This window comes from Triticum urartu, chromosome 7 (assembly GCF_003073215.2).
Source record: "Triticum urartu cultivar G1812 chromosome 7, Tu2.1, whole genome shotgun sequence".
NCBI classification, from domain to species: Eukaryota; Viridiplantae; Streptophyta; class Magnoliopsida; order Poales; family Poaceae; genus Triticum; species Triticum urartu.
In genome coordinates, this window is record NC_053028.1 from 218939469 (window position 1) to 218956441 (window position 16973).

General features: G+C 47.8%; 1 protein-coding gene across 1 annotated transcript; it reads right to left on the minus strand.

The window, feature by feature from the left end:
- Positions 1–10278: 10278 nt before the first annotated feature.
- Positions 10279–11989, minus strand: LOC125520639 (serine/threonine-protein kinase UCNL-like). Its single transcript, XM_048685603.1, has one exon. The coding sequence runs from the start codon at positions 11836–11838 to the stop codon at positions 10546–10548; it is 1293 nt and encodes a 430-aa protein (XP_048541560.1). The 5' UTR covers positions 11839–11989; the 3' UTR covers positions 10279–10545.
- Between the last annotated feature and the right edge of the window lie 4984 nt (positions 11990–16973).

Genomic DNA, 16973 nt, shown 5'->3' on the forward strand with positions numbered 1-16973 from the left:
AGCACTTGGCGAAGATGCCGAAGTGGTTGTTGTAGTCGTAGCGCCGTCTTGGTGGTGCTCGTCTTACGATCTTCTCTTATGCTCATGAAGGTTGGCCTTGGCGTGATGTAGGGCTTGTTGGGACTTGTGCCTTTGCGCTTGGCGAGCATCATCATGATGATGGTGTCATTGTCGTGCTTGAGCTCGTAGTAGATGTCGTTCGTCGTCGTCGTGCACATGTTGCTTGGAGGTGACTTTCCCTTCATGACGAGGTGGACCAAGAACGTGATGGTGGTCGCCATGGAGATGTGGACATGGATGACTTGCGCTTGCATCATTTTTGTGCTCCGAAGACTTGTGACTTGAACGTTGTCGCCTTGAGGATGATGAAGGGGAAGAACGGTTGATCAACAAGGTCCGAATCTCCTCCATCCTTGCATCTTGCTCCTCCTTTTGTGCGGAAAGCTTGTTGTCAATGTAGTCCCTTTTCCTTGCTTTGGTGTGACGAATGTCGATGGAGTGGTTCTCGATGCGCTCTCGCAATCTTTATTATGCGCCTTGCATTTGTCGTTGTAGATCGAAGATTGACGCTTTGGTGATGTAGTTGTTCGCGCCGTCGTTGTTGTGGAAGACCGGAGATGAAATGCCTTGCCTATCCATCACTCCAAGAGAAAAATGTGAGTGGGAGAAAGATAAGAACGAATACCAAATGTACCTTGACCGAAGTTGAAACTGGATCAATGATCACTCCAATGTGGACAAGGAAATAGCACAATTGGTATCAATTCTTGTCGGTTTCTCACACCTACACAAGTAAGGCTTATGGTGGAGCTCGGTGAGGATAGTGGCACAAAAAAATTGATGCAAAATGTTAGCAAGAGTCAATAATTTTGAAAGATATTCACAAATTCGCAAGTGAAACAAGTAGACCAATAGCAATATGTGGCACACGAAAACGCACACACGGATAGATAAATGGGGTCGTGCAACCAAGGATGAGCACAAAATGTGGAATCCATGGAAAACGCTCGTGTTGCACAACTCAAGAGAGACGCTAGCACGATTTCTCAAAAGGCAGATACGACACTTGTGCACAACCTATAAGATGCAAAATGTATGAACTTTATATCCCAAGTATGCTATGTGTATGATGTTCCGGTGGTATGATCCAAGATGACCTTATATGCAATGTGGTATGATGATATGGCACTTGCTTACAAGCTCTTTGTTCACTCTTTTTCTTTGCTTAAAAGCTTATTCTTTTTTTGAGTGGCCACTTTTGCACGATGCACAAACCAAGATAGCAATTGTATATATACGGGAACAAACTTGAGGCACAAGAGATGATATGATGATACCAATATGATATAGTATGTATGCAATGTATGGTGTAGGTCACTAATGTGCACAAGTAACGTTGCCGGCAATACTCAAATGGCTAGTCTCGATAGGCAAGTGACGTAAAATGGGCTAGGGGTTAATGCAATGGCAAGGGAATATACAATGGAAGGATACCACGATACCAAGTTGATATGGAGGTTACCGTCCTCGGCGATGATGAGTGGTGGTGATGTTGATGAGATAATAAGATGATGGAGACTCATCCCTAAGTAGCCGAAACACCTTAGGAAACGGAAAAACCGCGAACTCAAAATCTCAAATGTCAAAAGGTGGTAGCGGGAAAGCGGTGGTGATTTTGTGGAAGCTCAATGGAATTGCGGAATGGCAATGATGGGTTGTGGAGTACGCAATGCGGAAATGGAGGGTAAGGTGGTGGACTATACACGGTGTCGGAGTTGGAAGCACGGTCCCTAAGTAGCCGAAACACCTTAGGAGACACAACTCTCAACACAAACAAAATTGGGTTAAGTCGGTGTGGAAGAAGTGTATGGTTGGTAAGCCTATGCGGAAGTGGTGGTGGTGGTTGATGAAGAAGCAACCGTCCCTAAGTATCCTATACACCTTAGGAGACTCAAATCACTCCTAAGCAACCACTAATGCGATGGCGAACAAAATTGGTTAGGTTGCGGAAGTCGGTGGTGGTGTAGCGGATGATGCGGTGGAAGCCCTAGGCAAAGATGCCAAAGTTTTCAAATTTTGATGGTGTCAAAAGATTTTGGTGGTATTTTTGTGGGAAGGGGGATGTCAAGAGCTTTCGAACGAGCTAAAGAACGCGAAAATCGGACTCCGGATGACTTAGCTATGGCCGAAACAAAAATCAGTTGAAATCTGAAATTACAGGTTATGGACGTCCGGACAAGGTCGGATGTCCGGGGGCCGGATGTCCGCGCGGGCTCGGAAATCCATAAATTCGGCTAGGGTTAGGGGTTCCGGTCGTCCGGAAAAGGTCAGACGTCCGGTCGTTCCAGGGGCTCCGGACATCCGTAAAGTGTCGGTCGTCCGGGGGGTCGGGGTCAACGCGAAATTTTAGATCCGGGACGCGATTTTGGGCGGAATTTGGGGATTTTTGTATCAAAAATGAGGAGATTTCGTGGATGAAAGATGGGGAAACTTGGGAAGATGCTATATCCACTTGAAACCAAGCAAATCTACGGATCAAATCCAACAAAACTTCGTCAAACCAACAAATCACAAAAAAATTGGGGCTATTTTTGGTGGGGATTTTCAAAATTGGGGAAGAACACAAGAAAATCAAGCTAGAAAACGAAGAGGGGAGGCTCCGAAATCGTGATCAACGTGGCTCATGATACCAAGATGATGTAGGGTAGAACCCTAATCGGCCGATCTTTCATGAAAGGAGCGGATCCCGCGATGAACACGAAGAACACGAGGAGGGAAATGAGGGGAAAATCACAAGGGGAACACAAGAGAACACTCAAACCAACAAGAATAAGTCACACATGTGCTAGATCCTTGAGTACATAAGAAAAGATACACGATCCACGGACAACTAAGGACGATACAAGAGGTAACGGTCTTCTCCGTGGGGAGGTCTTGATGGGGCCACCCAAGAGGGGGGGTCTTGATGATCTTCTCCGCAAGGAGGTCTTGAATCCAAAGGGATCTTCTCCAAAGAGGCCGCGGTCTCTCACGAGGAGTAGATCCGATGTGGATGAGCAATGCTCTATCTCTCAAATGAGCTAAACCAATGCTAACCCTATCTAGGAGGAGGAGGAGGTCTATTTATAGTCTTAGTGCAAATGGGGGGAAGTGAAGGGGTACATGGGCCTCGGGCCAGAACACTGTGCACAGACAAGCGTCGGACGTCCGGTGGCTCGCGAGGGTCCGGTCGTCCGGTACTTGTCGGACGCCCGGCGTTTTGGCTCGGATGAGGTGGCGCCGGATTTCCGAGGGCGGTCAGACATACGGACGCTGGAGTGTGTCGGACGTCCGGGACTTGTCGGATGTCCGCTCATTTTGGCTCGGGTGCGGGATCGCCGGTCGTCCGGTCCGGGCCGGTCCGGTCGTCCGGTCCGGGCTGGTCGTTCGGTGAGACTTTAGGCGTCGGACGTCCGGTCCCGACCGGTCGTTCGGTGGCTGGAGCTTGTTTTGTGGCCCTTCTTCTTGTTCCTCGTGCTTGGTGTCCTCGCCTTCTTGTCCATGCGCTTCCTCTTGCTTCCTGGTCATGCATAGCACACATGTTTGAGGTAATAGCCATGTCTCACGTATGGAAGGTGATGGTTCGAAGAGGAGCGAGTTTACCTTGTGTCAAATGGTGTCTAGTTGAGGTCTTGTCTCATGTTCTCTTGGGTCTTGGAGAGTAGTCGGAGTGTACATGGGGATGAACGTGGGATGCTCCGCATCACAAAGAATGTCATGCAGCTGCGTCTTCGGCCCACCCAGGACGAAAAGCCCATTTTCTGTCATGATTTTTTGTCATAGAAGTTGGAGCCCACCACATCTATGATGATACCGGGTTTTGTCACAACTATCGTCATAGAAGTGTCATAAGTATGACAGGAAAAAAATTCATTCGGCCCAAAATGTCACGGATGTGTCTTTTTTTGCAGTGATTGCTACTACTTTCTTCATGACTTATACATGTTCCTCTCACTATGAGATTATGCAACTCCCAAATACCGGATAACACCTTGTGTGCTATCAAACGTCACAACATAACTGGGTGATTATAAAGATGCTCTAAAGGTGTCTCCAATGGTGTTTGTTGAGTTGGCATAGATCGAGATTAGGATTTGTCACTCCGTCTATCGGAGAGGTATCTCTGGGCCCTCTCGGTAATGTACATCACTATTGGCCTTGCAAGCAATGTGACCAATGAGTTAGTTGCGGGATGGTGCATTACGGAATGAGTAAAGAGACTTGCCTGTAACGAGATTGAACTAGGTATGATGATACCGACGATCGAATCTCGGGAAAGTAACATACCGATGACAAAGGGAACAACGTATGTTGTTATGTGGTTTGATCGATAAAGATCTTTGTAGAATATGTAGGAGCCAATATGAGCATCTAGGTTCCTCTATTGGTTATTGACCGGAGACGTGTCTCGGTCATGTCTACATAGTTCTCGAACCCGTAGGGTCCGCACGCTTAACATTCGGTGACGATCGGTATTATGAGTTTATGTGTTTTGATGTATTGAAGGTAGTTTGGAGTCCCGGATGTGATCACGTACATGACGAGGAGTCTCGAAATGGTTGAGACATAAAGATTGATATATTGGACGGCTATATTCGGACACCGGAATTGTTCCGGGTGATTTCGGAGAAAACCAAAGTACCGGAGGGTTATCGGAACCCCCCCCCCCGGAGAACTAGTGGGCTACATGGGCCTTAGTGGAGAGAGAGAGGGCTGGCTAGGGCAGGCCATGCGCCCCCTCCCCCTCTGGTCCGAATTGGACTAGGGAAGGGGGGCCCCCTTTCCTTCTCCCTCTCCTCCTTCCTTTCCCCCTCCTAGTAGGAGTAGGAAAGGGGAGTCCTACTCCTACTAGGAGGAGCACTCCTCCTCTCCTGGCGCGCCCCAAGGGCCGGTCGGCCTCCCCCTTGCTCCTGTATATACGGGGGCAGGGGCACCCTAGAACACACAAGTTGATGGTTTCCAGCCATGTGCGGTGCCCCCCTCCACCATAATCCACCTCGGTCATATCGTAGCGGTGCTTAGGCGAAGCTCTGTTCCGGTAGCATCATCATCACCGTCATCACACCGTCGTGCTGACGAAGCTCTCCCTCGACACTCTGCTGGATCGTGAGTTCGTGGGACGTCACCGAGCCAAACGTGCGCAGATCACGGAGGTGCCGTACTTTCGGTACTTGGATCGGTCGATCGTGAATACGTACAACTACATCAACCGTGTTGTCATAACGCTTCTGCTTACATTCTACGAGGGTATGTGGACAACACTCTTCCTCTCTCATTGCTATGCATCACCATGATCTTGCGTGTGCATAGCAATTTTTTTGAAATTACTGTGTTCCCCAACAGGATCATGTCCTCATGAGCGTCGAATGGGAGCACAATTTTCCCCTGGTAACAGTCCAAGCTTTATCGCGCGCAATCTCCGACCACACCCCTCTGCTAGTTGACTCTAGTGAGGCAACGCGTGTGGGGAATAAAAACACCTTTTCTTTCGAATTGGCGTGGTTTGAAAGAGAAGGTTTTTTGGATATGATACGAGGGAATGGGCTAAAGATGCTGGAGGGAGAACGTCGGTTGAAAGATGGCAGAATAAGATAAGGGATTTAAGAAGTTTCTTATGTGGGTGGGCTAAGCATCTGAGTGGGATTTATAAGGTTGAAAAGGAAAGGCTCCTTACACTTATTCAGTCCCTCGAATTAAAAGTTGAGTCCACAATTCTTGAGACCAGGGAGCTGGAAACTAAAATGGACGCGGAAATAAGATTGAAAGAACTCATGTGAGAGGAGGAATTGAAGTGGGCATTGCGAGCTAAGGTTCGCAAAATTGTCCAAGGGGACGATAACACGCAATTCTTTCACATGATCGCCAATGGCAAGCACCAAAAGAAAAGAATTTTTCAGCTTGAGCAAGATGAGGGGACGATTTTAGGACACGAAAACCTAAAATTATATATTATCAATTACTACAAGCAGCTGTTTGGGCCTCCGGAGGATAATTTTGCATCCTTGGATGAGTCGAGGGTTGAGGATGTTCCTCAACTTGCTGCGGATGAGAATGATACCTTGACCACCCCATTTTCGGAGAATGGGGTGTTTGATGCTATTTCACAAATGAAGAATAATAAAGCTCCAGGGTCGGATGGATTTCCGGCGGAGTTTTATAAAAAGTGCTGGCATGTTATTAAAGGGGATTTGATACCGATGTTCCATGATTTATTCTCTGGGCAGCTTCAGTTGTTTTATTTGAATTTTGGAACGATAACTTTGCTTCCTAAGAAAACAGAGGCCGTGAGAATTGAGCAGTTCAGGCCGATCTGTCTTCTTAATGTAAGTTTCAAAATTTTCACTAAGGCTGGGACTAATAGACTTACGCAGATTGCGCACTCTATGGTACAGCTGTCCCAAACTGCTTTCATGCCAGACAGGAACGTCCCAGAAGGGGTTGTGGTCCTTCATGAAACACTCCATGAAATTCACATGAAAAAACTAGACGGGGTTGTTGTCAAAGTGGATTTGGAAAAAGTGTACGATAAAGTCAAATGGCCATTCCTTCAACGGGCCTTGCGTATGAAAGGTTTCGATCAGGCCTGGAGACACCAGGTATAATCCTTTACGCAAAAAGGGAGTGTTGGAATTAAAGTGAATGATGACATAGGTCACTATTTCCAAACACATAAGGGCCTGAGACAAGGAGATCCGATGTCCCCTATTCTGTTCAACATAGTGGTCGACATGTTGACGATTCTAATAGGAAGGGCTAAGGATGCTGGCTAGGTAGGTGGCCTGGTTCCTCATCTAGTTGATGGAGGTGTGTCTATCCTACAGTACGCCGATGATACTATCATTTTCATGGAGCATGACTTGCCGAAAGCACGAAACATGAAGTCGGTACTATGCTTATTCGAACAATTGACCGGGTTAAATATTAACTTCCATAAAAGCAAATTGTTCTGTTTTGGAAGATCCAAGGAGGAACAAGATGCCTACAAACAATAGTTCGAGTGCGAATTGGGGGCTTTACCTATCACGTATTTGGGTATACCAATTCACCATCGTAAGCTGACAAACAGAGAATGGAAGTGCATTGAGGATAGATTTGAGAAGAAACTGAGCTGCTGGAAGGGCACGCTAATGTCATACGGAGGCCGATTAATTCTCATTAATTCGGTTCTCACGAGTATGCCTATGTTTCTCTTGTCCTTTTTCGAGGTACCAGTTGGAGTTCGGAAAAGGCTTGACTTCTATCAATCACGGTTCTTCTGACAGAGTGATGAACTAAAGCGAAAATACAGACTTACTAAATGGGATATTATTTGTAGGCCGAAAGACCAAGGGGGTCTAGGTATTGAAAATCTTGAGGTGAAGAACAAATGTCTTCTTAGCAAGTGGCTATATAAGCTATCTGTTGAGACGGAGGCCATATGGGCGCAGATTCTGTGTAATAATTACCTGTACTCTAAAACTTTGTCTCAGGTGACAGTGAGGCCGACGGACTCGCCTTTTTGGAAAGGACCGATGAGAGTTAAATCAGTCTTTTTCCATAGGACGAAGTTTATTGTTGGAAATGGTACCACTATGAGATTTTGGGAGGATACATGGCTAGGGGGAACACCCCTCGCGCTTCAATATCCTTCACTGTATAGCATTGTTCAACGAAGAGATGCTTACGTTGCAACAGTATTTCAGTCCATACCCTCTCAATATTCACTTCAGGAGGACGCTAGCCGAAAACCGCTCGGAAGCTAGGCTCCATCTCGTGAGACGACTGATGGATGTTCAGCTTTCTCAACGACCCGATTAGTTGTGCCGGAAGCTAATTAGGAATGGAGAGTTTACGGTTAAATCCATGTATCTGGATATTATCAATTCTAGCTCTATCCCTAGTTCGAAACATGTTTGGAAAGTCAAAGTACCTTTGAAAGTTAAAATGTTTATGTGGTTTATACATAAACAAGTCATTTTAACTAAGGACAACTTGGCAAAACGCAACTTGACAGGATCTACGAGATGTAGTTTTTGTGATCGGGATGAATCCATCAAACACCTCTTTCTTGACTGCCCTTTGGCAAAGATCTTATGGCGGACAGTTCACGTAGCCTTTAATATTACTCCTCCGAATACTATCAGCATGTTGTTTGGGACGTGGCTTGATGGGATAGATTCTGAAACAGCGAGACACATTCGTGTAGGAGTATGTGCCTTATTATGGGCAGTCTGGAACTGTAGAAATGATTTGGTCTTTAAGAGAACAACAACATTCATTTTTTGCATGTTATCTTCCGAGCTACTGCGTTAATCCGTATGTGGTTGCTACTCACTCCGATGGAGTCCAGGGAGCGTTTGGTTACTGGATCTATCCGATGAGAGATGATAGCACGGGCTATTTTCAACCGGTTTGGATGGCGGTCATGGAATATGATAGTCAATTAGTTTCCCTATCTTTCTTATGTCAGTCGGTTGTCGCTTTACTTTTACTTTTCCTGCTCTGTGTGAGCATTTATCGTTCTTTTCTTTGAGACATGACGACTTATGTTGAACCTATTTGCTTACTAATAAGTATGGCCGTATGCATTGTTCTGATGCAGAGGCCGAGGATCCCCCTTTACAAAAAAAATTAAATGATTTCAAGAAGGTTCTTATTAAACATTGTAATAGATGATCAAACATAGTAGCTCACTTTTTAGCTCAACAGGGGTACGCTGACCCACCATGTGTGTGGTTAGAACTCGCCCCCTGATTTTATCGCTGAACTTTTAGCAAACAATGTAAGTGTCATCTAAGTTAATAAATCTAGCAATGAAAGCCTTTTCATCATAAAAACAAAAAAATAAGGACGCTGATAACGCCCACACATGTGGGCGTTAAGGGGTCTGGCCACATGTTTTGTATGGTGTCTAAGAGAACCACCTCGCATGCTTACGTGTGGGAAAAACAAGTAATGTTCACATGCCTCTTTTTTTGCCTTGTGGTCCCTCCCACACGCCTTGGGCAAAATAGATAAAGCCCACACGCTTGTACGTCAGGCTTCCTACCTCATGGTCACGCACGCTTCTGTGACAGTCACCACGCGTCCCCGCAGTTGCCATGGTTCGGTCCCTCTTCCATATTCGTTTAACTGCAGTTGCCATGTTGCTGAACTACAGTTGCCATGGTTGCTCAACTGCAGTTGTCATCTCAGGTCAAGTGCCAGATGCCATTTTTGGATAACTGCAGCTGTTGTCATTTGTGGTCTGGTCTACTACAGTTGTCATGATTTGAAAACTTTAGGAGTTGCCACCTACTAACACTAGGCAGTTGCCATGTAGCACTACAAAAGACATGGCAAAATAACATGTTCGGGTAAAGAGAGAGTTGTCATCTGCTTACAAGCATAATAGGGCAGTTGCCATGTACCCTGCAAAACACATGTCAACTGGTTGCTTGGGTGTGGGAGAGGAGACGGGCGTGTAGGCGAACTGATAAACGCCAACATACCAACCCCTCTGCGTGCGTTGCAAACTGACATGTGGGCGAACTGTTAAACGCCCACACACCAACACCTCCATGTGTGGAAACGGACATGTGGGCGACCGAATAAATGCCCACACATCAGTCCAATCCTACGTGACATAAAAAATCTAAGAAAACATATCAAGATTCATGCAGACTTAAACCGACGTTGATCCATACGTGTGGGCGAGATACAAACCCCCACACATGTGGACATTAGTATTTCCGAAAAACAATTGAAGCATTCCCGTCGACTTAAACCACAATGTGTATGATTGTACTTGACCAAGAAAGATAAAACAATTTGTCCTTGCGATTTCCTTGATTACACGAGAAGGAATCATTGAATGATACTGTCCATGCGTGCACGTACAGAGCCTGGAATTATGCAGAGGGGATAGATAAATCGAAGGTCCAAATTTAAAAATCGCACGCCAACTGAAAATCCTGCAGGAACCGTGATGGATCACATGGGGTTCAGTAACCAACAGCTCGAAACAGCTCGAGCTAACTAAAAGAAAGAAAATCATGTACGATCGAACCAAATGTATATCATCACAAATACTAAGCTCTAACCAACGACACTCGTGAGAAATGCCACGAGAATCGAACTGTTGCTATTACTGGATTTAATTTCCTCTAGGAATCGGACTATACATCATCAAAGTCTATGGTTCCAGTGAACGACCACCAGAGAAATTCTACTCGCAGTTTATTCAGTGATCACACAAGATGGAGTAGTGGCAAGTCACAGTTTAAATCAGAACCCCCTCGTGAATTCATCATGGCAGTGAAATACAGCAAGAAAGGCCTTGGACCCCCAACTGAACCGTGCACCTCTCAAAACTGCTTCCGTATCTGCACCAGCGCTACACCGAATTTATTTACACCGATCACGCCCGTGTTCTCGACGTCTGCACTGCCTGCACTGCACAGTGCACCCCCGTTCGCTCGTTACGAAACAGCAATCTACCGAGGAGCGAATGGACTACCACATGGCCGGCCACGTAAGCTATACAAGTCAGAACACCGACGAGAAGTCCGACGACGAAGACGACGACGACGAGCCCGACTCCGGAGGCGGCGGCGGCGGCGGTTGGTGGAGCTTCTTGAAGTAATCCCTCACGTCGAAGCCCTGGCCGTCGGCCGCGCTGTCCTCCGCGGGCGGCGGGATGTAGGGCGGGCGGGTCACCTCCGCGAGCAGGTCCCACGCCATCCCGGCGAAGAACGGGTGCGCCCGGATCTCGTCGGCGCCGCCGGCGTACCCGAGCCGCCTCGCGGGATCCCGCTGCAGCAGCCGCGAGATGAGGTCGGTCAGCTCCGGCATCCGGCGCTGGGTGTCGCCCGGGAACTCGACCTCCCTGTGCAGCACGTTCCGGAACGTCTCCTTGCGGTTCTTGCCCTTGAACGGCGTGCGGCCGAACGCCATCTCGTAGACGAGCACGCCCACCGCCCACCAGTCCACGGCGAACCCGTGGCCGTCGCCGCTCACCACCTCCGGCGCCACGTACTCCTCCGTGCCGACGAACGAGTACGACCTGCCCCACGCCGCGCCGGAGCATGCGGCCTTCCGGCTCACCGGGGACACGCGCGCCGACTTGGTCTTCTTGGCCAGCTCGGGAGCGCTGCCGTTGCTTCGCGTCAAGAAACGAACCAGATTCTGAAACTGCTGCAGCTTCGGCGTCGACGCGGCCGCGGACACGGGCTCGCGCTTGGCGTGGTGGCCAGCAGCGGAGGCGCGCGCCCGGCGGTGGCCGTGACGGAAGACGGGCTTCACCTGAGGAGGAGGTGACGTTGACGGGGAAGAGGTAGAGGCCGGGAGGAGGCGCGAGAGGTCGAAATCGGTGAGGGTAACATGGCCGTCGGCTTGGAGGAGCACGTTCTCGGGCTTGAGGTCGCGGTACACGATGCCGGAGGCGTGGAGGTCGGCGAGCGCGGACACGGTCTCGGCGATGTAGAAGCGTATGGCGGCCGGGGAGAAGACACGGTCAGCTAGGGAGTAGCGGAGCTCGTTCAGGTCACCGCCGGGGCAGTAGGGGACGGCCCAGGCGAGGAGGTCGGGCGTCTCAGCGGTGCCGAGGAGTGACGGGAGGTGCGGGTGCGCAAGGCGTGAGAGCAGGGTCACCTCCCACCGCGCGCGGCGGTCGGCGTCGGGCTTGGTCGGCCCGGCGGAGCGCTTGTCGAAGACCTTGAGGGCGTAGCGGCCGCAGCCGGGCCGCGCCAGGTCGGCCTCGACAAGGAAGACGGTGCCCATGGCGCCTCGGCCGAGAACGCGCAGAGCGCGTGCACGGTCGAGGTCGACCTCCATGGGCATGAGCCGGCACGGGCGGGGGCGCGCGCGTGTTTGTACGCCGGGGAGTGAGGGAGGAGTTTGGGCGCTCCAAGAATAGGGGGACGCGCGTGGAATGGTGAGAGAGGCGAGGAGGGTTCGGAGGCGAGATATAAGAGGAGCGCTGCGTAGCGGCAAGAGAGAGATGGGAGGGAAAAGGGTCTCACTGCCCTGCTTAAATCGTCGCTCTCTTCTAGTATTTATTTCTTTAAAAAGTGTTATTAATTGTTTTATTTCTTAAGACGGTAAGGATGCAGATGCTCATACATACGTACATACGCTCACTCCTATAACGCACGCGTGCACACATTATCCCTATGAACACTTCGAGAGACTAAGCCGACACATTATTTTAAAATTGATGAAGTCGCCACAAACGCCTTCATATTCGATGCAAACGTCCGCTTGCATTGAACGCACATCGCCGAAAAGCCTAAAATAAATTCAAAAAAATGATATCACTAAGTATAGGATTTGAATCCTGATGGGACTTGAATCTTGATGGGTTGATTTCACCATCTGAGTTACCCTCAATTCGCTAGTTCTTTTATTTTCATATTTAGGCCGGGTTTGCTTGTAGCGTCTTTTGTTCGAAAAGGCCATAGGTCATATATACATGACGCCTTCACAGAAATTGAAAATACATTCAAATACTTGAGAGTGCCAAAGTCTTCTCCCTCCAATATCCACTTTGACACGCCATGAGCAAAGCTCGTTGTCGCATCTGGTCCTCCGGCTGAGTGGAGCAAATCCATAAGCTCATAAAAGGAGTGACCAGAAAGTCATCGATGTACACAAGAAGATAGTGGCGGCCACCATCTGCGTAGCAAATCATCACCCCGGGGAAAGAAAGTGGTAGAGGGGGCCTGGAGATCGCCACGAACCCGACACGCTCATTGACGAGGCTGAGTGAGGGCAATTGTTATGGGTTGGAACTAGAACCGGAAATTCAAGACGTACAACTACATTGTGCGCTTCGCATGATGACGCGCCCGAGATGAACATGCAAAAGAAAATGCCAGACTAAAAGAATGAGATATGAGAACACACCGTCTTTCACATGCCTCACGACATAAGAAGAAGCATCGCCAGAACAAGGACGAGGCGAGAAGACTTTATTCCATGTTGACAGCGACGCCAACGTCTCGCCACCGTCAAATGAAGATCATCTTAATGCCCACGAGAGGGAAACTATGACTCCCATCGTGTAGCACCACTACCTTAAGTACAACTTTGAATGAAGGAATCTTTTACATCAAGTTTTTTTGTGTGGGTATGTCAAGTTTGTTTTACCGAATTGAGAAGCCCTGAATTTCAATTCAATGATAGGAAACTGCTGGAATTTAGTCTATTTTGAGCAGCCCAATAACTATTTCAGAAATTCTTAATAAATCCTAGAGGCCCACTTAGCCCATTTATGCAAGGCAAGAGGTACTATTAAAGTTTAGTCCCACATTGCTAATTTAGAGGAAGTTGGACCTCCTTATAAGGCAGGTTCTTTCCCCACTTGTACGAGCATGAGAACAAGAGGGATATCCACGCGCGCTCCTCCTCCGCCGCCTGCCTCGCCCCGACGCGACGCGACGCGACGCGGGAATGAGCCGAACCGATATCTAAATTTTTGCCACGCACGACGGGTATACGAAAGGTCACGTGGGAGTTGAAACGTTTTCTGTAGTGGACACTAAATTCGAACGGCGCGCCTCTTCGGCCGCTGCCTGTTCGCTTCGTCTCACCTCCTGCCGCCGTCTCTTCGCGTCCTTCTCCTGTGCCTATATAAGAGAGGTCGCTCCTCTCCAGAGAGACACAACAGAAGCTCCTCTTCCTCTCGCCAAAAAGTTCCGACCACTGCGCTGCTGCTACGTTCTTCCCCATCCCGTCTTGCAGCGTGCACCGCAGGTCGGGACAGTAGGCCTCCGAGACCGCACCTTTTGAGTCCTGTACGGGAGAAGGGTGATAAGGTTTTTGGGGAGCGCTCAGCACGACTACTGGCTGCTTCATCACGGACGATCCGGTCGCCGACGACTACTTCCCCGACGATGACTTCTTCCCCGACGTCCACGACCTCCTCGACGACATGGCAGGCGAGGACACCGACCCCAAGTCCAGCGCTTCTGCTGCTGCTGTCCCGTACGTGTTCTTGTCTTTCCTGTTAAAGGTTCTGCCACAGTTCCTTGTTCTAGTCCTTATCCTACACATGATAGGTTCTACTTCATATATGCTACTTGCTATACTGTCTGCTTTAGATATGATAGGATACGGTTCATACATGCAGAAGCTATTTACCTTCTCTCTGTCAGAACGCATGACTTGTTTTATCTCTACTATATTAGTCATGCTTTATCTAGTATTTCTGTTAATAAAATCATTTGGTAAATTGCTCATATTTCCAACAATCCAAAAACCTTATTATAGGCAATTTACCCCAAGTGGTTTTGCTGTTTCCATGAGACCTCCTATGTTTGAGGGTATTCACTATAAGAGGTGGCGCGTGAGAGCAGTCTTATGGTTTCAAACCATGAGTTGCTATGACGCCACTCTCGGCAAACCTGAAGGAGAGCTTGATGCTCAACAGGCACAAGCTTTTCAGAAAATGGATACTCTGTTTAAGGTTGCTCTCTTGAGTGTTCTTGGTGAGAACATAGTTGATGCTTATGCGTCAATTGATAATGGAAAAGATATGTGGGATGCACTCGAGGCCAAGTTTGGGGCCTCGGATGCAGGCACTGAGCTGTACATCATGGAGCAATTCTATGATTACAGGATGACTAAAGAGCGCTCTGTGGTTGAGCAAGCTCATGAGATACATTCATTTGCTAGAGAACTTGAGCACTTTAGTTGTATGCTACCGGACAAGTTTGTTGCCGGAGGTATCATCACTAAGCTTCCTCCTTCATGGAGGAACTTTACTACCTTGCTGAAGCATAAGAGGCAGGAGTTTTCCGTCCCGGATCTCATTGGCACTCTTGATGTGGAAGAAAAGGCGAGAGCAAAGGACACACGTGCTCGAGGTATTGAGGGAGGATCTAGTGCCAATGTGGTACAAAAGCAGAACTTCCAGCCCAACAAGTTCAAGAACAAGGGCAAGTTTGATGGAAAAGCAAAGTTTGATGGGAAGAACAAGGCTGTGCAACACACGAACTTCAAGAAGAATGGCAAGAAAAAAGGTGCTTGTCATGTGTGTGGGGATCCTGATCATTGGGCTCCTAGTTGCCCTAATCGCTATGACAAGCGTCATCCTGGGAAAGGCGGCAAGACCGCTAATGTTGTCATTGGAGACACTGACATGAAGGATGTTGGGTATGGTATATTTCCCACTATTCTTTCAGTATGTCATTCTCCTGACTGGTTGATTGACACGGGTGCTAATGTGCATGTATGCGGTGATATTTCCATGTTTTCGTCTTATTAGACCACAGGGACTTCAACCGTGCTGATGGGCAACAGTTCAAGTGCTTCTGTTCGTGGTGTTGGCACGGTCGATCTAAAGTTTACTTCGGGGAAGATCGTGCGGCTGAAGAACGTGCATTATGTCCCCTCCGTCAATAAAAATCTTGTTAGCGGATCTCTTCTGTGTAGAGATGGCTACAAGCTTGTCTTTGAGTCGAATAAATTTGTAATATGCAAGTATGGAACCTTTGTTGGTAAAGGCTATGAGTCAGGAGACTTGTTTCGTTTATCCTTATCAGACGTTTGCAATAAAGTTGTTAATCATATTTGCAATAATAGTGAATCCAATGTGTGGCATTCACGTCTTTGTCATGTTAACTTTGGTTGCATGTCGCGACTAGCGAAGTTGAACTTAATCCCTAGTTTCACCACCATCAAGGGATCTAAGTGTCAAGTGTGTGTGCAAGCTAAGCAACCTCGTAAGTCTCACACGACTGCGGAAATAAGAAATCTTGCACCACTAGAGCTCATACATTCAGATCTATGTGAAATGAATGGTGTGTTGACAAAAGGTGAAAAGAAATATTTCATGACGTTAATTGATGACTCCACTAGATACTGCCGTGTGTATCTTCTGAAATCTAAGGATGAGGCTTTGAACTTTTTCAAGATCTATAAAGCTGAAGTGGAAAACCAACTTGATCGAAAAATCAAGAGGCTTAGGTCCGACCGTGGTGGAGAGTATTTTTCCAAAGAGTTTGATGTTTTTTGTGCGGAACATGGTATAATCCATGAGAGGACTCCTCCCTACTCACCTCAGTCAAATGGGGTGGCTGAAAGAAAGAACCGTACTCTAACTGATTTGGTTAACGCCATGTTAGATACATCGGGTCTCTCCAAGGCATGGTGGGGGGAGGCGATATTGACAGCATGTCATGTCCTGAACCGAGTCCCCACAAAGAACAAAGAGATAACTCCATTCGAGGAATGGAGAAGAAAAGGTTAAAACTCTCTTATCTGCGAACATGGGGTTGTTTGGCGAAAGTCGATGCTCCAATTCAAAGAAGCGGAAGCTTGGACCAAAGACTGTGGATTGTGTTTTCCTGGGATATGCTTTTCATAGCACTGACTATAGATTCTTGGTTGTAAAATCTGAGGTACCTGACATGCATGTCGGTACGATCATGGAGTCGAATGATGCGACTTTCTTTGAAGATATCTTTCCCATGAAGGATATGGCTACCTCATCTAATCAGGAGATGCCTAGTTCATCGAATCAGAAACCAGTTACAACTACCAAACCTGCCATTTCGGTAGAACACTTTGAAAGTCCTGTGGAGAAGAACAATGAAGTTCCTACTAGGAGCAAGAGACAAAGGATTGCAAAGTCCTTTGGTGATGATTTTCTTGTGTATCTCATAGATGACACTCCCAGTTCTATTTCAGAGACCTATGCATCTGAAGATGCTGACTACTGGAAGGAAGCGGTTCGTAGCGAGATGGATTCCATCTTGGCGAATGAAACCTGGGAGATAACTGATCGTCCTTATGGGTGCAAACCTATAGGATGCAAATGGGTATTCAAGGAAAAGCTTAGGCCTGATGGTACTATTGATAAGTACAAGGCTAGGCTCATGGCTAAGGGTTATACCCAAAAGGCAGGTGAAGACTTCTTTGATACTTACTCACCTGTGGCTCGACTGACCACTATTCGAGTTCTACTTTCACTA

Excerpts from the sequence above, each read along its gene's own strand:
- LOC125520639 (XM_048685603.1), bottom strand. The coding sequence starts at position 11,838 with ATGCCCATGGAGGTCGACCTCGACCGTGCACGCGCTCTGCGCGTTCTC.